The following is an 18715-nucleotide window of genomic DNA, read 5'->3' on the forward strand; positions in this document are numbered from 1 at the left end:
AAAAAGGTACCTCTTGGAACTTACATTAACAACACAATTTATAGCTCATGGCTCTGATGCTTGAACTTGCAAATTATGATGTGTAAAGTTAACAATGAATCAAAAAATGTTTTTCTAAGAAAATTGATATTTTTTGCCCTAAGATGTCTTGTTTTGGTTGTTGTTTGTACCATTTTTCCCTCTATTTACACCCAAATATACTTCAAATGATATCAAATTACATCAAATCATAGTTTTTCCATAACATGGGTGGTAATCAGTTTTTTATGGAATGCCCCTTTAAGGTAACTAATATTTGTCAATTTGGTACTAATAACAAAACAAATAATGTCAGTGGGTGTATTGAACCTATTTTGAATGGTTCCGATACTTGAGGTATCAAGTGTATGTTGTGTAATGGAAACAATAATCAGAAAAAATGATTTTAATAAATTAGCCATAGTGTACTCCAAAATGTTTCTGTCTTCTTTGTTTTGTTTGTTTTTCCGTAATTATTGTATGGCTTTGCCTTACAATATGAAGCGCCTTGGGGCAACTGTTTGTTGTGATTTGGCGCTATATAAATAAAATTGATTTGATTTTGTATTCTGATTTTCTTTATAGTCACAAAAAACATACTTATGCAATTCTTATATTTATTTAATGTGCTTGATGTAAAAGAGGCCAATTAAGATCAATCTTGATGTCATAACCATTTTGAAGTTGGATAAAGTTAATCAACAGACATAATTGTATTTTCATAGCTAAGACTGGCATAATGGTCTATGTAAGTTGTCTTATTGGTTTTCTTGTGCAAGAAAACATATAATTAGACACCAAAATTGTCATAATCGGACCATCATAACAGATTTTATGAATTTGACCCTTCACGAAAAGTGCGTTGACCTTTCCACATTTTCGGTCATTGTGACATAACGCAAGGTCAAAAATAGGACAAACTATATATTTTTGAACTCTACTCGTCAAGACGAATAATGTGATATGCATATCAAAAGGATTGGACCATTTCTGAATTTTGACCCAAAAATGGGGGTTTTTGACCCAAAAATGGCCAAAAAATTATTTTTATTTTTGGCATCGCCCCTGATGTGAAACCTTACTATATAAGGACTTGATCTAGCATAGATGCCCGCTTGTAACGAAAAATGCTGAAAAAATTTTTTTGGAAGCACTTCTCTGCCTTCTGCTGGCTGTCTGACATAGCAGTATGTGACTGCACAGTATGAAGATACCAACCAGATTGTGTACTGCTCAAAAATGTATTTTAGTGTGTTTCATTTTGAGAAGTTTGAATTCAATGGCAGTGCAAATCCTTAGACCTGTTTAAACTTTACTGTGGTAGATTTCTACATTACCTTGACTACACCCTTGTTGATGTTACTTGCAAGTTAAGTGCAAACCAGATTTCAGACACACCTCTCTTTTTATTTACTGATAGTCAGTAAAACACTAAATATTTTTCCTGTCATCTATTTTCAAAACTAAATATGCTATCTAGCTCCAGTCTGAACAGTTATCCCATTTTTTTAAACTAATTTCATCATACCTTTAAGAACAACTGCTGGTTTTCCTTAATCCCCTTCCTGCCATCACAGGGGACTAAACTAAATCCTCCAAATGAGCTGACATGGTGCAAAATATCAGAGCTGATTAACAAACACTGCATCAGCAAACTGGTAAAGTATAGTAATCCTTTTACTGACAATTCACAGACATCAGTATAGACAAATGTTGATGCCATGCAACTTTGCAGAATGTTGCAATAAGTAATGCAGTAAGTTTTCTCATCAAGACAAAAAGGTCCAACATTCCAAAACAATTGGGACAACATAATGCAGTCACTGTTTTAAATCTTAACACAGAAGGGTTGTGAGGGGGAAGAGTTTCTGTTTGCATAGCCATAAACTAGACACCGAATAGGGCTTTGAGATACAAATATTACATCTACAACTCTGAACCCGTCATACAGCAGTCAGTCCATCAGTCAGTCAGTATATTATTTAGTAAAGACGTGTACCTGGGGACTAAACCAGACCATAGTGGTGAACAGTTGTAGCTCAGAGTGGTTTCACACTTTGGATCTTTGCTACATCTGGACAGAGTTTAACAGTCACCCTCATGCCCTGTAAGAACATCTTCTCTTTTTAAACGACATAAACAAGATCCTCTCTGTTTTGCTCCCTGGGTTCCACCCAAATATATATACTGTACGACATGTCCTTTGGATGAAAACTTGCTGAATGTTATAATACTGCATACAGTTAGGTAAGTGGAGGGGTTTTTCCAGAAGCATTCATTCATTCGGTCATCATCGCCAGTCAGTCAGGACCAGGAAACGTTAGAAAAAAACACTTCACAAGGGCAGTGTCTCTTTAAAAAGGTGCAATCTGTAACAGTCAAAAGTGCGCTCCCTGCTTTGTAATGGTGTAGTTTTGTGTCTCACTGTAATGGTGGAAAAAGTTCTAAACTAAATGCTTAAAAAGGTGCTATCCCTGCAGATATATATATATAAAAACTTTTTTGTTTTTTGCAAGAGTGGTAAAGTGTTTTTTTTTTTTGTATATTGTCAGTAAAATATACTGATGATCAAGTTGAAAAAGACAATTTACAGATTACACCTTGTGAAGTGGGGAAAGCAGCAAAAATTAACACAATACTGTTTCAAAATTAATGAAAAATAAAAATTCCAGTGACATACATAGTCGTTTTTTTCCCCCACCAGGAACCTGCACATCACAGACAATGGTGCAACTATTGTAAAAATAAATACATACATAAATACATACACAGGTAATCCATCCTTACATACATACTGTATCATAAAATATGGGAACTATAAGATAATTATAAAATTCATATGTACAAATGCATAGTCCATATGCATCTAAGAACAGGCGTCGCAGTGAAGTTTCCTCTTTGTTTTGGGTTTGCTTGGTGTTTTATTTTTTGTATTGATTTTTTTTTTTTTGTCTATGTGCTGTATTGTGCATGGCACTTTCTGTACAAGACCGCAGCAGTCACACGTCACATTGTGTCCCCTTTTCCTCATCCACAGGCAAAGGGTTCCTAGGGCTAAAGGTTCACAGATCAGAAGTTGAGAGGTACGTGTCCAGGGGTGTCCGAGGCATCTAACATGCGTGTCCGGAAGAGCTGTGTGAGTGCAAATACAGAGGAGATGAGCACAGTGCAACGCTTGGCAAGTAGCCTCACGCCGTCACCCTCTCCTTGGCCCAGTCCAGACCCAGTGATGCTCTTACCCCCGACGCGAGAAGCAGTTCCAGCTGTCTCAACAGCCCCAACAAACTCTCGATAGAGACCCACTATCTGTTTTAGCTTGTCCATGGCATTCTGCCCCTCATCATCCTCATCATCCCTGTGGACCAGGCTGGCAGTATGGCAAATGTCACAGCCAGGACAGGGATTTGTACGCAGGCAGACCGCCGACAGCTGAACCAGAGCGCTGAAACTGTTTGATAAAGACCGTAGGGCTTCATCAGGAGCCCAGCCTACACGAGTAGCCCGTTGACACCCAGATGCCAGTCGGCGAGCCTCTGCCTGGAGAAGACTCCTTTCAGCCTCAGTCATGGGGGTAGGGTTTGTGCCAGTACAAGTGGTGCCTGTGTCCAAGATTGCACTGCTTTCATTTCCATTTTGATTCACATCAGGTCCTACTTTTATGGCTGTACCATCCTGGTTTGAGTCTGGACATGATTGCTGAGGTTGTTTAATTGTTCCTCTCTCTAATACTAGCAGAAGTTGATCTATATCTTGACGCAGGGAAGCAAATCCTCCTTTCAGCCCACCATATGACTTGTTAGTAAAGGAACGAAGAGGACCACCAAGGGAAGTTGTGGGGGAGACAGGCATTGAAACTAAAGGGCTGAGTTCGGAGGAAGAAGTGGAAAAAGTAGATAGTGGACGAGGGTTGTCCTTAAGCAGTGACAGGATATTAGGTTTTGGAGATGGTGTTGTGGGAGAAGCAATAGGAACAGGTCGGGTAGGTTTTGGGCGTGTGCGGCGAGAGAACTCATAAATGGTTAGCTCCTCATCAAAGCTGACACCATCTTCAACATCTCCACTGAAACAGTTGGCATAGACAGTGCGGCATCCACAGGCATCCCGCTGCTGCTCTGGAGGAGTACTGTCTGCAGGCAAGTGGGACGGCAAGTCACCTCCTATAGGAATACTGGATACCCCTCCAAAACCCACTGCAGAGTGGGGTCGTGACTGTGGTTGCTCTGATGAAACATTGCTACTCAGTGAACTATGCACTTTAAAATTCAGATTAGAATATGATCCATTTGTCCCACTGGACATTTTCATGTGTGACGTCACTTCCTGGGCCTCTTTGATGGTAACTATAACAACCTCAGCCCCATTCTCTAAAATATTACCTTTGGCTGCAGATTTTGAGGCCACAGTGTCTTTGTCCCTGACAGGGGTCTTGTTCAAGTCTGACAACCCGCTGGCTATGGACAAACCTGACCCAAAGCCAGATGTATCTCCATTAATGGAGCTGGTAGATGGATAATCCAGAGTTCCTAGAATTTCCTGGGAACGGGTCATGTACCAGGGCAAAGCCTGGATCTTCCCTCTCAGGGCAGAGGCTGGAAGTCTCCCTCCTAGGCTGGATGAGCTTGTCCTCAGGTCAGATCCTGACCCAGACCTTCCCGTTTCCCTGCTCTCTAGGCCCCCAACACCTTTGGAATGGGTTGATGTGAGTGAGGTGGTAAGGGTGAGGGAAGCATCTGTGGTTTTAGGTGACAGGCTTTCATGGCTCAGAGAAACCCGCCTGGGTCCTGACTGGATGCTACCATTGCGGCTGCTCCATGGATGGATACCATTCGGTGGACTGGTGCTATCCTTAAATATCCCTTTGCCTGGATCAGTGGGGGAAACAGGGGAGCTAGCAGGAAGCGACAAGCGGTGAAGATTCATGGGAGAGGTAGGTTTTAGTGGGACAGGTGGGGGTAAGACCAGCTTTGTACTTGAACTGGAAGGAGGGACAGCTGGTTTGTTTGGTGGATTTTCTGAAAACAATTCATTCCGATTGTGATTTTCATCAGCTTTGTTAGCTTGCTCATCTAAAATGTCATCTTTGCCCCCAGAAAATGCATTTGTTCCATTCTCACATGTCATTTTATTATTCTCTTGTTTACTGTTTATTGGTCCCTTTGACTTTTCTTCGGTTTGGGGTGCAGGAGTGGGCAGTGGCTGCTGATTACACCGCACTGCTGTTATCAATGGTGATGACATTGGCAGGCCACCTGCTCCAGATGTCACAGATTTGAACTCCATAGTGTCTGGTTCCATCTCCAGCAGCTCAGATGATAGACGCCCAGAGGCATCTCCATTGCAGTGGGCATAAGATCGCCCATGTTGGGGGGACTTGGGAGGAATGACCTGTGGTTTGGGGGGTAGTTGGGGCTTAGGTGCCAGTGGTGGCTTGACTTTACTTTCAGTTTTCTGGGATGTCTTTGATGGACTGGACTGTTTTACAAGCTTATTTGTAGGACCTTTAAGTATCTCCCCATCTTTTTTGGTTGTAGAATGTGTGGTTTTATTGCAGTGGGGTGAGGAAGATTTCTTTCCTGGGTCAGGTGGATAACCATTCCAGGTGCCACTTAATCGGTTGGCATTCTGCCTGTCAGCCAGCTCTGCTTCTGTGAAAGAGAGACAAATTATAAGAAATATCAGAATGATAAGGCCTTTCAATAAATGACACAAATCTTCCTATCACTTAAAACAACCAAATGTGGTAATGTACTCACATGAGCACATCCATGCACATGCACACACACACACCAGTCCTGATAAGAATAAAACAACATTTTCATTTGTAAACTCATAGCAATTTTGTACCTGACAGATCAGGAACTGGAGGAGTAAATCTTTCCTGTGCATCAAAAAACTCATCCTCAGACTCCGAGGCAGCCTCTTTGACCAAAAGAGCTAGTTTGGGGTTTGGTGAAATTGTCTGGAATAATCCCTCCTCGTCTTTGGACTGCCCTGCTTTGTGCCCAGGAATTGAACTTGTCCTCACTGGGACTTTGGGAGGGGTCTTTTTCTTCCTTTTAATGGGTGATCTTTGAAAGGGTGTGCTGTCAATCACTCTCAGATCTCTCGAACTGGGAATCTTGGAAATGCGCCTGAGTCCTCCCACTAGCCGCTCTCCCTCGTCATCATCATCTTCCTCGTCATCGCTAGTGGCCTCAGGCGGGCTGGGGAGGAAATCAGCTTTGGAAAGCTCAGCAAAGCAAATGCAGGAATTCTCATTGCCACAGTGGTTGAGATTGGCGGGTCGAGGGCAACCAGTGGATTGGCTTTGGTGGCCTTTCGGATCTATGAGGTACGGGTGGTGGACATCCAGGTTCGAGAGTTCCTCAGGCGTTCGTAGACTACGAAGTACCTCCACATGAAATGGTGTTTTGGCAGCAGCACTGCTCGCCTCCAAGGCCGTGCTCAAAGAGCCACTGGACAAGCTGGAGAAGCTGCTGGTGACCCGTGAATCAGTATGATACCAGTTCATTCCCTCATCCATTAAACTCATTTTACTCAGAACACTGCCGGTTGCTCCTCTCTCTTCTCCCTCACCGTCTTTACCTTCTGATGTCACTATTATCTTCACTTCATGTTTGTCTTTGTAAATCTCTCGCTCGATTCTTTCTTCCTCTCTCCTCTTCTGCTCCTCTTCTTTTCTTCTTCCCTCCCAATCTTGACTTGCTGGGTCTGGACGTTTGTAATTCTGAGAATCCATCGGGTCATCCTCATCTGTTGAATCACTCGAGTCGCTACAGCAGCGTGACACGTAACCTAACGACACCAGATAAACATGCATCACAAAACACTCCATTAGTGTGTTTAATAGAGCGGAATGTCTTCTGTAATTGACAGTGTCAGATGGCCAGCTTTTCTAACGGTACCCGTACTGACTGATGGAAAACTTTACACCAATAAGTGATGTGAAAAATATCTATCACAGGTCCAAAGTCAGAAAGTGAGGATTTTAAGTGAAACCGTATTTGCTCACTTGATAGGGACTCATAGCACACTCCCTCTATTACGGCGAACCTCCCACACACACCTTCTTCAGCAGGAATCCGGTGCACCCTGACTTTTGGGCGCCCCAGACGGAAGACATTGACACTGGGATCCACCAGTAGCTTGCAGTAGCCTCCCAGCAAACACCCTAAGTCTTTGGCTGCCAGAGAGTCCATCAGTAAGGCAAACGGCTGAATGGGGAGGGAAGGAAATAAGGCAAAGCGGTATGGTTAAAGCCAAAGGGTAAGGGAGGAGAGGCAATGGAGTGGGAGGAAAAAAGGAGAGAAAGAGTCACCTTTAAGTCCTGTGAATTAGCCTTCTGTAGCTACCACACAAGCCCTGAGGCAACATACTGTTTGTGCGTTGGAGGAGAAAAAGCTGACCTATTTATACTCTAGCAAGAGCTTTGGCTGAAATGTGGTGTGGTGAGTGAACATCCATTTTTAGGCTGTACATCAAAGTGAGTGTGCACAAGCTGCTTCTGAATAATGGAGCCTGCTGTTTCTGTCCACATATCATCCATACCTTCATGTCATGCAGCGAGACGCGCAGCAAGCTGACTTTGTCCGACTCCGACAGCAGCTCCACTCGGCTGATGCTGCTGAACTCAACCAGAGTTGAAATGACATTAAGCTTATGGTTGATGATTTGGCTCATCCCGTATTTGGCTCCCACAAGCAGGCTGACCAGCACCTCTCTGTCCTGAAGCTGAGCGTGGCAACATGAAAAATGTGGGAGAAAGAAATAAGGAGGAAAAGATGAGGAAATCTCGGTCAGTATGTTTTTTTTCCGCACATGGGAGTGGTTACATTTACGGAAGACAATCTAGCTGGCAACAGCAGTGCTATGACATTTATACATGAGTTTGCTTGTGATGGACTATACAAGGGCTGTACAGTCCATACTGGAGCCAATTAGAGTCCTAAAACTACAGTGCATTCGGAACGTATTCACTTTTTCCACATTTTGTTATGTTACAGCCTCATTCCCCAATGGTTGAAATTCATTTTTTCCCTCAGAATTCTACACACAATACCCCATAATGAAAATGTGAAAAAAGTTTTTTTTTTTTTAGAGTTTTGCAAATTTATTAAAAATAGGATAAAACTAAGAGGCGCTTCCAGTCTGCTCTGTGTCAGCCTGGTCCCGTCAGATCTCAGAAACTAAGCAGTGTGGGGTCTGGTTAGTACTTGGATGGGAGACCTCTTTGTAACACCAGCGGCTGTGTGTGTTTCTCCAGGTTACACTGGAGTTGTGTCAGGAAGGGCATCCAGCGTAAAACTTGTGCCAAACACTTTGTTGACGCACCTTTGGCAGCAATTACAGCCTCAAGTCTTCTTGAATATGATGCCACACCCTTTGTGCACCTATCTTTGGGCAGTTTTGCCCATTTTTCTTTGCAGCACCTCTCAAGCTCCATCAGGATGGATGGGGAGCGCTGGTGCACAGCCATTTTCAGATCTCTCCAGAGATGTTCTATCAGATTCAGGTCTGGGCTCTGGCTGGGCCACTCAAGGACATTCACAGAGTTGTCCTGAAGCCACTCCTTTGATATCTTGGCTGTGTGCTGAGGGTCACTGTCCTGCTGAAAGATGAACCGCACCCAGTCTGAGCTCAAGAGCGCTCTGGAGCAGGTTTTCATCCAGGATGTCTCTCTACATTACTGCATTCGTCTTCCCCTCAATCCTGACTAGTCTCCCAGTTCCTTTTTTTTACATGGGGATCTATGTGGAGTGACTCTCTTTTGGAGCCAGCTTCACGTGCTTATTCAAAACTGCAAGATTGTCAGCTTCTGCATGAACTTAATTTATCAGAACCAGAGCTTGGGGCTTGGTAATTATTCACTAATGGACAGATGGTTTGAAATGCTATTCCATTTCTGCTAATAAACACTCCTAAATTCTACACATTGTAGGATTAATTTTGAATACTTGCCAATGCCACATCCCATACCAACACTTTTGCAACATTATGTATTTCTCCTGTGTTGCACAACTTATAAAAGGCTATTAAAATCACAATACAGCAATTAAAAAGTGTTTGACATTTGAATAATGTTAAAATGAAGTTACAGGAAAAACACAGCTATCTAAATCCACATTTAAACAGGTTACTCTCAGACTTTCCTGAAATCTCGAGGGCTGCTGATTAAATTTTGTGATAAATTGAACCTCATTTAGAAATAGCCAGACTGCTCTGTGTTCAGTAGCGTCTCACACACAAAAACACAGAAGGAAGTTAAGTGAACGAGTGGTGTCCCCCTGCTAGATTAAACAAAAGGACTTAGATATGGATCAGGGATTATTAGGTTGATACAGATCACCCACAAAATGCTCAAATTGGCCCAACACCACTCTTCAGATTGTCTCCTACTCCCACATAATGTGAGAATAAGGGGCTAAGGCTTATCTTTGACTGGCACCACACCAGACTGAAAGTGGTTACCTTACCATCATTGTAGCTGTGTAGGATCGTCCCCCATAGGAAAGGAGCTCTCCCAGCTGAGTGAGGTAGGCCAACCGAGCTTGAGTAGCATTTATTACCTGGCGGTGCAGACAACAAGACAGATCAAATATAGAGTATTTGTTAAAAAGACATCATATTAGCCCAGTCAACATCCTCTACAGAGAAATTTAAATTTATTTTCATTTATATAGCACCAAATCACAACAGAGTTGCCTCAAAGCGCTTCACACAGGTAAGGTCTAACCTTAACAACAGAGCAACAGTGATAAGGAAAAACTCCCTCTGAGGAAGAAACCTCAAGCAGACCAGACTCAAAGGGGTGACCCTCTGCTTGGGCCATGCTACAAACATAAATTACAGAACAATTCACAGAACAATTCATGGACGAATATACAAGAAATGCTATTGGTCCACAGGACAGGAGGATCGCCAACATGAATACAACTCCCATCTCTGGATGGAGCTGCACCTTAAACAGAGAGAAACAGAATCAGGCATCAGAAAGACAAAAATACTGTATAATTTGCCAGCATTAAACAACAAGAAAAACAGAGAAATACTAAGGTGATCCACCAGCCACTAGCCCTAAACTTCACTAAAAGACCCCGAATTTAGGTAAAGTTGAGGCCGCAGCCCGCCCCAATTACTAATAACATGAATTAAAAGAGTAAAAAGCATAAAACAAAACTGTACCAGTATGCTAGCCATAGGAAAGGGAAAATAAGTGCGTCTTAAGTCTGGACTTGAAAATCTCCACAGAATCTGACTGTTTTATTGATGCAGGGAGATCATTCCACAGAACAGGGGCACGATAAGAGAAAGCTCTGTGACCCGCAGACTTCTTATTCACCTTAATGACACAAAGTAGTCCTGCACCCTGAGAACGTAAAGCCCGGGCTGGTAGGTAAGGCTTAATTAGGTCAGCTAGGTAGGGAGGTGCCAGTCCATGAATAATTTTATAGGTTAGTAGCAGAACCTTAAAATCTGATCTCCCAGCAATATAGCGACACACTCAGTGAGCAGACACATCTTCTATTTCAAATTTCTTTTCATTTATATAGCGCCAAATCACAACAAAGCTGTTTTAAGGCGCTTCACACAAGTAAGGTCTAACCTTACCAACCCCTACAGCAAGCACACAGGCAACAGTGGTAAGGAAAAACTCCCTCTGAGGATATTGAGGAAGAAACCTCAAGCAGACCAGACTCAGAAGGGTGACCCACTGCTTAGGCCATTCTAACAGTTACAAGGTTCTGCAAAGTTTTGCAAAGCTGAAGAAACAGAAAACAGGAAATCAAACAACATAATAATATAAAGAATATGAGAAGTCCACACAGGTATTAGCACCACAGGCAGGGGGTCATCCAGCATTTCTCATGCCGTCAGTGGGCTTGTTCCTGCAACAGGGTCACTCAAATGCAGCATGTAGCACTTGCTTCAGGCCTTGTATCTCATGATCAGTCCACCCTTTGCAGTTTGGATCAGTCAACCCTGCAATCCTATGTGACGTTGTCCATACCTCGGACAGAGAGAAAAAGAGCTGAATCAGTCAACCGGAAAAACTACACCTGATTCATCAGCAGTAAGTCAACAGGAAGACAGAGAAATTACTAAGGTGATCGCCAGCCGCTAGCCCTAATCTTCACTAACAGACCCAGAATTTAGATCAAGTTGAAGCTGAGACCTGTTCCACTGCAAATAAAATGACTTTAAAGAGATAGGAATCAGTACCATACTATGCCAGTATGCTAGCCATACAAGAGGGAGAATAGAAGTGCCTTAAATCTAGACTTGAAAGTCTCTACAGGTGCATGATAAGAGAAAGCTCTGTGACTCACAGACTATTTATTCACCCAAGGGGCACAAAGTAGTCCTGCGCCCTGAGACCGCAGAGCCTGGGCCAGTATGCAGGGTTTGGTTTGGTCAGCTAAGTAGGAAGGTGCCAGTCCGTGAACAGTTTCATAGGATAGTAGCATAACCTTAAAATCCAACCTCACAGAGACAGGAATCCAGTGAAGAGACGCCAAAATAAGTGTAATGTGGTCAAATTTTCTATTTCTTGTCAAGAGTCTGACAGCAGCATTTTGAACCAATCGGAGACCCCTAATGCTGGACTGCAGTAAACCAGAAAACAGAGCATTGCAGTGGTCCAATCTAGAAGAAACAAATGCATGAATCACAGTTTCTGCATCAGCCATAGACTCAGACTCAGACTCACTTTTATTGTCACACGACCCTTACAGGCAGAACGAAATGCAGTTTCTTGAGGTCTTGGTGTAGTTAACTGGGACAAATTTTTATTTTGTATAAAGTTTTGCAATATAAACTTTGGCAATGTGCCATATGTGCACCCCTGTGGCCACAGAATATATATACAAGGCACAAGGTCAGCAGCAGCAGCAGCAGCGTTAGAGTATTAAGAAGGTGACAATGTCCGTGTAGTGCAATGTTCATAGTTGGATGGTGGATGGGGAACTGTTCAACAGTCTGACAGCATTCGGGTAGAAGCTGTTTTTCAGTCTGGATGTATTTGCCTGGATGCTGCACAGCCTCCTTCCAGAGGGAAGGGGTGTGAACAGACTGTGCACAGGGTGGGTGGAGTCTCGGAGGATGCAGGTGGCTTTGTCTCTACATCTGGAGATGTAGATGTCCTCAATGGGTGGTAAGCTGCATCCGATGGTCCTCTGTGCAGACTTCACCACCCGCTGCAGTGCTTTCTTCTCCGCTACCGTGCAGCCACCATACCACACAGGGAGGCAGCAGGACAGGACACTCTCCACTGCACAGCTGTAGAAGGCCCTGAGGACATCTGTGTTCAGTCCGGCCCTTCCCAATTTCCTCAAAAATTAGAGACATTGGTGAGCTTTCTTAATGACAGCCATGGTGTTGGTGTGCCAGATGAGAGTGTTGGAGAGGTGGACTCCCAGATACCTGATGGAGGAGACGATCTCCACCGCTGCTCCATTGATGTAGAGGGGGGAGGGGATGGTGGGGGCTGACCTGCGGAAGTCAACAACTATCTGCTTGGTTTTCTGGGTGTTGAGGATGAGGCTGTTGTCTCTGCACCACCGTGTCAGGTTCTCCACTTCTCGCCTGTACGCTGTATCATCCCCTTGGCTGATGAGCCCGATCACTGCTGTATCATCTGCAAACTTAACAACAAGATTATTCTTGTGCTGGGCTCTGCAGTCGAAGGTCATCAATGTGTACAGCAGTGGACTGAGCACACAACCCTGGGGTGAGCCAGTGTTCAGGATGATGGTGGAGGATAAGGTGGTGTTGATCCTGACACTCTGTGGCCTCCCAGTCAGGAAGTCCAGGATCCAGTGGCACAGTGCTGAGGGGGCTCCTAGTTCAGGCAGCTTGGAAACCAGTTACTGCGGGATGATGGTGTTGGACGCAGAAGTGAAGTCCAGGAACAGCAGCCTTGCATAGGAGTCCTTGTTCTCTGTGTGGGAGAGGGCCTGATGCACCACGGTGGAGATGGCATCAGCTGTGGACCGGTTTTGCCTGTACGCGTACTGGTGCTCATCTACAGTCACATCGATGGTCTGCTTCAGGCGCCTCATCACCAGCCTCTCAAGACAGGATGGGATGAATATTCGCTATTCAAACGTGGAAGAAAGCAGTCCTCGTAGTATCTCTAATGCATAAATCAAAGGACAATGTGGGGTCAAAAAGCCTTCTCCTCGTTTGTAGTGTTTGATCTTAGGTTTATACAATAAATGTATCTGACGGATGTTGACTTGAGTTGTGGACCTTGGTGTTGTTGAGTACCGCGGTGGGTTGCAAACAATCCACCTCCCAAGACGGCTAATAAAAATATCGTAGAAGGGAGCTTGATGTCCTTTTCCAGAGCAGATGCACTGGAACGCATTTAGACAGAACACTGGAAATACCAATTCTGTTATCGACGTCGACATGCAATGGAATACAACATAATCACTGACACTTACACAGGACTTGCATCACTTCACACTATCCAAGCGTAATATTTTGTACCCCTTTTCATTTAATCTCCCACTCCATCCATCTCTCCACCAACCTGCTGTCACTCCACCCACCAAGTTGCCCCACAGGGAGATTAGGAGTACTGTACGTGTCAGCTAAAAGCTATGCTAAAGGCACAACTAAACTGTCAGTATCTGTCTCTTTACGCCTCTTTGTGCTTCCTTTCACTCATCCATCAGTCTGCACCCACCTTCTGGCGTGGCTCCAGTAGGGACTGAATCTTTTTGAGGTGATAATTGATGGCTTTCCTCAGGTCCTTCTCCCTCATGTTGCCCAGCAGCGTAGGGGAGATAAAGCTCTCCAGGCCAAACTCTTTCCTGTTGCACACAGAGGAACAAAAAAAAAAAAACCACCACGCATGGTTTTGTGCATCACTATGACATTTATATATTAACCAGTAAAGCCAGGATGATTCTGTGCATAGCCTTAAGGTGCCTTCACACTTGCACACATTTAACCCTCACACTGCCGCGCAATTCATTGTGACATGCCACCCGCTGTGTTCCCAGCTGGATGCTGTGCTTTGTGCCGCTGGACGCTGCATATACAACCCCTGGCTATAATTATGGAATCACCGGCCTCGGAGTATGTTCATTCAGTTGTTTAATTTTGTAGAAAAAAAAAAACAGATCACAGACATGACACAAAACTAAAGTCATTTCAAATGGCAACTTTCTGGCTTAAAGAAACACTATAAGAAATCAGGAAAAATAATTGTGGCAGTCAGTAACGGTTACTTTTTTAGACCAAGCAGAGGTAAAAAATATGGACTCACTCAATTTTGAGGAATAAATTATGGAATCACCTTGTAAATTTTCATCCCCAAAACTAACACCTGCATCAAATCAGATCTGCTCGTTAGTCTGCATCTAAAAAGGAGTGATCACACCTTGGAGAGCTGTTGCACCAAGTGGACTGACATGAATCATGGCTCCAACACGAGAGATGTCAATTGAAACAAAGGAGAGGATTATCAAACTCTTAAAAGAGGGTAAATCATCACGCAATGTTGCAAAAGATGTTGGTTGTTCACAGTCAGCTGTGTCTAACTCTGGACCAAATACAAACAACATGGGAAGGTTGTTAAAGGCAAACATACTGGTAGACCAAGGAAGACATTAAAGCGTCAAGACAGAAAACTTAAAGCAATATGTCTCAAAAATCGAAAATGCACAACAAAACAAATGAGGAACGAATGGGAGGAAACTGGAGTCAACGTCTGTGACAGAACTGTAAGAAACCGCCTAAAGGAAATGGGATTTACATACAGAAAAGCTAAACGAAAGCATTCATTAACACCTAAACAGAAAAAAACAAGGTTACAATGGGCTAAGGAAAAGCAATCATGGACTGTGGATGACTGGATGAAAGTCATATTCAGTGATGAATCTCAAATCTGCATTGGGCAAGGTGATGATGCTGGAAATTTTGTTTGGTGCCATTCCAATGAGATTTATAAAGATGACTGCCTGAAGAGAACATGTATTTTTCCACAGTCATTGATGATATGGGGCTGCATGTCAGGTAAATCAAATCAAATCAAATCAGTTTTATTTATATAGCGCCAAATCACAACAAACAGTTGCCTCAAGGCGCTTTATATTGTAAGGCAAAAGCCATACAATAATTACAGAAAAACCCCAACGGTCAAAACGACCCCCTGTGAGCAAGCACTTGGCGACAGTGGGAAGGAAAAACTCCCTTTTAACAGGAAGAAACCTCCAGCAGAACCAGGCTCAAGGAGGGGAAGTCTAAAGGCACTGGGGAGATGGCTGTCATTACATCATCAATAAATGCACAAGTTTACGTTGATATTTTGGACACTTTTCTTATCCCATCAATTGAAAGGATGTTTGGGGATGATGAAATCATTTTTCAAGATGATAATGCATCTTGCCATAGAGCAAAAACTGTGAAAACATTCCTTGCAAAAAGACACATAGGGTCAATGTCATGGCCTGCAAATAGTCCGGATCTTAATCCAATTGAAAATGTTTGGTGGAAGTTGAAGAAAATGGTCCATGACAAGGCTCCAACCTGCAAAGCTGATCTGGCAACAGCAATCAGAGAAAGTTGGAGCCAGATTGATGAAGAATACTGTTTGTCACTCATTAAGTCCATGCCTCAGAGACTGCAAGCTGTTATAAAAGCCAGAGGTGGTGCAACAAAATACTAGTGATGTGTTGGAGCGTTCTTTTGTTTTTCATGATTCCATAATTTTTTCCTAAGAAATGAGTGATTCCATATTTTTTCCCTCTGCTTTGTCTAAAAAAGTAACCGTTACTGACTGCCACAAATTTTTTTTTTCCTGATTTCTTATAGTGTTTCTTAAAGCCAGAAAGTTGCCATCTGAAATTACTTTAGTTCTATTTCATTCCTCCTGACCGCCAGAGGGCGGTGCTTTAGCACCTGGATAACTACATGTGCGCAGCACAGAGGTCGAGAATATATACCAACAAAGTCACACCATTGAATGTGACCTGGGTGACGTCACTGGTTGCCTTTATATACCAGACGCACCCAGCGCTCGCTTCTTTTCTACATTCTCGCATTCTTAGAGGTTGAGAACGCATTTAGCTGCGATTGCTGCTCTCGCTTGTAGCCTCGCAATCCACCTTCGGTTGGAGCTACGTGCACTGCACACGTCCTCGTTACTATTTACACTGCGTGTGATTCACGCTTTGTCTTTCCATTTGTAACCATCAGGGCTTGTGTTAGCCATCTGCACGCAGTCCACAATGTTGACAGGGCCTTTGTTGCATGGCTGTAGTACCTGTTTGGCTCCCTTGAGCCCAGATGATGGACATATGTTTTGCCCCTCCTGTCTTGGGATCAGACACCTGAGGGAAGCCCTGACTGGCGATGCCTGCCTTAATTGTGCCAGCATGCCACTGGCAGAGAGATCTGCTAGACTTGCGGCATTGGAAAGTGGAATATCTAGTGCGATTTTGGCCTCCAGCCCCAGGAAGGACCCAAAGCGCCATAAACGCCCACATGCAGGAGCCCCTTCTGCTAAGAAGGTTACTCATGACCATGCTTTGGCTGAAAAGGTAGAAACGTTGACTTCTGAGTTTGCTCAGATTAAGTCCTTGCTTCTGAATCTACAGCCTAAGGATGCAGTGACAGTTCCTGCTGTCCCTAATGAGGCTGATCAGACCCATGTAGTTACTCAGCAGGAGGACGATGTCGTGTCTACTGCTGCAACTGATTCCTTGTACATGACAAGTGATATAAACTGTGTGGAGGATGAGGATGAGAGGAGTCTTTCTCCAAGCCATTCATTAGTGGGCTCTCATACCTCCGAGGCAGAGTCCATGCCGCAAACCGAACCTGGACTATCCTTTGTCAAGCAAGCTGTTCAGTTGGCTTTATCCAGGCTTGGGGTCGACAATCCCCCTGTGGAAACCACCGCTTCAAGTGCCTTTTTCAAAGTCACTCAGAAGCCTGAGTTCAACGTTCCAGTTTCACAACCATATATCGAGGAGCTCCACCGATGTTGGGCGGACCCCAAATCATTGACCCATCTATCACAGGACTGCAGAGCCATTAGCTCTATGTGTGATTCAGCGCAGTATGGTCTGAACCGTATGCCCGCCGTTGACAGCATTATTGCGAACCTGGTTGTGGCTCCAGCTGATGCTGCTCGGCCGGATGCCCGCTGCCCATGCCCTCAGTGTAGGGTCACTGAAAACCTCCTCACCAAAAGCTATGACATAGCTGCTCGCATCGGTCACCTAGGCAACTCACTGTCCCATTTAGCCCTTGCCCTCTCAAAGTCTTTGAGGGAGGCACAGGTTGATGATGCTACGCAAAGTCTTAGTGATGCCTCACTCCAAACCTTTGCTTATATGTCCAGAGAGCTTGGCAGACTGATGTCAACCCTTACCATCACTAGACGTCAGGTGTGGCTTGCGCAAGTCCCCCCTTTCCGAATCCTGCAGAGGCACACTCCGTTCGCTGCCGGTTCTTCCAGGCCAAGTATTTGGACCTGCAGCCCAACAAACTTTAGAGCGTGCTGTTGAGGCTAGTAAATCTCGGCAACAGTTTGTTGACCTACACCGGTCTTCCAGACCTCAGCCAGTCAGACGTGCTACAGCTTTTCACTCTACATCCAGGCTTCCGCCGACTCCCAGAGCTGCACGTGCTTTTGCAGTTGAGGGCCAGCTCTCCCAGCAGCCTGCCTTTCGTGAGCCTACGGGCAGACCCCCGAGAACTGAACGGTTTCGCAGAGCTTCCAGTAATCGCACCCAGAGGTCCTCAGGGATGCGAGGCAGAAGTGGTCGGGTCTGACTGCCAATGTTTGGCCCCCAGCCGTTTTTCACGAAATCAACTCAGCCACTGGGGGGCTCAAGTTCAAGACCCATGGGTCATTTCAACCTTGTTCGAAGGTTACAGAATTCAGTTCGGATGTCGTCCTCCAGAGTTCAATGGGGTGAGGATGACTGTTGTTTCCAACTCGGTGCAGTCTGCTGCCCTACAACAGGAGATTTTGGAACTCCTGGAGAAGGGGGCCATAGAGCCAGTTCACAGATCAGACCAGCTCAGGGGGTTCTATTCAATTTACTTCCTTGTTCCAAAGAAGGATGGCGGCTTCGTCCTATCCTCGATCTCCGACGTCTGAATCGTTATATCAAAGTGCTGCAGTTTCACATGCTCCGCACAGTAGACGTCCTTCAAACTATCACACCAGGAGACTGGTTCACAAGTGTCGACTTAAAAGACGCCTATTTCCATGTGCCAGTGGCACCTCATCACAGGCAGTTTCTCTGCTTTGCTTTCGAAGGTCAGGCATACCAGTTCAGGGTGCTTCCTTTCGGCCTCTCTCTTGCCCCTCGTACATTTACCAGATGTATGGCTGCAGCACTAGCCCCACTGCAAGCTCTTGGATTAAGAATCATACCCTACTTAGACGATTGGCTTGTCTGCGCGCCGACTCAGGAGCAGGCGCACAACGACACAGCTCTTCTACTGAACCATGTCTCTCATTTAGGACTCACAGTGAACTTTGCAAAGAGTTCTCTTGTTCCCAGTCAACAAACGACCTTCATCGGCATTGCCATCAACTCCCTGACTATGACTGCATCGCCATCCCCGCAGAGACTGGACGATGTAATTCGTCTCGTCTCACACATTCAACGGGCTGTGACGCTGCCTTTTGGTTTGCTGCTCTGGTTGATGGGCAAATTGACTGCAATGT

At 44.5% G+C, this 18715-nt stretch overlaps 1 protein-coding gene across 2 annotated transcripts in view; it reads right to left on the reverse strand.

The window, feature by feature from the left end:
- Nucleotides 1-1677: 1677 nt before the first annotated feature.
- Nucleotides 1678-18715, reverse strand: part of frmpd1b (FERM and PDZ domain containing 1b) — a 104700-nt gene continuing 87662 nt past the window's right edge. Inside the window, exons 12-17 of one of the 2 annotated variants that reach the window (XM_034181155.1) lie at nucleotides 13709-13835; nucleotides 9492-9584; nucleotides 7567-7749; nucleotides 7085-7232; nucleotides 5863-6813; nucleotides 1678-5663 (exon numbers count right to left, since the gene is read on the reverse strand). In XM_034181155.1, coding sequence (XP_034037046.1) covers nucleotides 3088-5663; nucleotides 5863-6813; nucleotides 7085-7232; nucleotides 7567-7749; nucleotides 9492-9584; nucleotides 13709-13835 — 4078 coding nt within the window. In that variant the 3' untranslated portion in view covers nucleotides 1678-3087. Of the gene's footprint in view, nucleotides 5664-5862; nucleotides 6814-7030; nucleotides 7233-7566; nucleotides 7750-9491; nucleotides 9585-13708; nucleotides 13836-18715 lie in introns of both variants that reach the window. The other variant, XM_034181154.1, reaches the window with a different exon arrangement.

This window comes from Thalassophryne amazonica, chromosome 11 (genome assembly GCF_902500255.1).
Source record: "Thalassophryne amazonica chromosome 11, fThaAma1.1, whole genome shotgun sequence".
Taxonomy (NCBI): Eukaryota; Metazoa; Chordata; class Actinopteri; order Batrachoidiformes; family Batrachoididae; genus Thalassophryne; species Thalassophryne amazonica.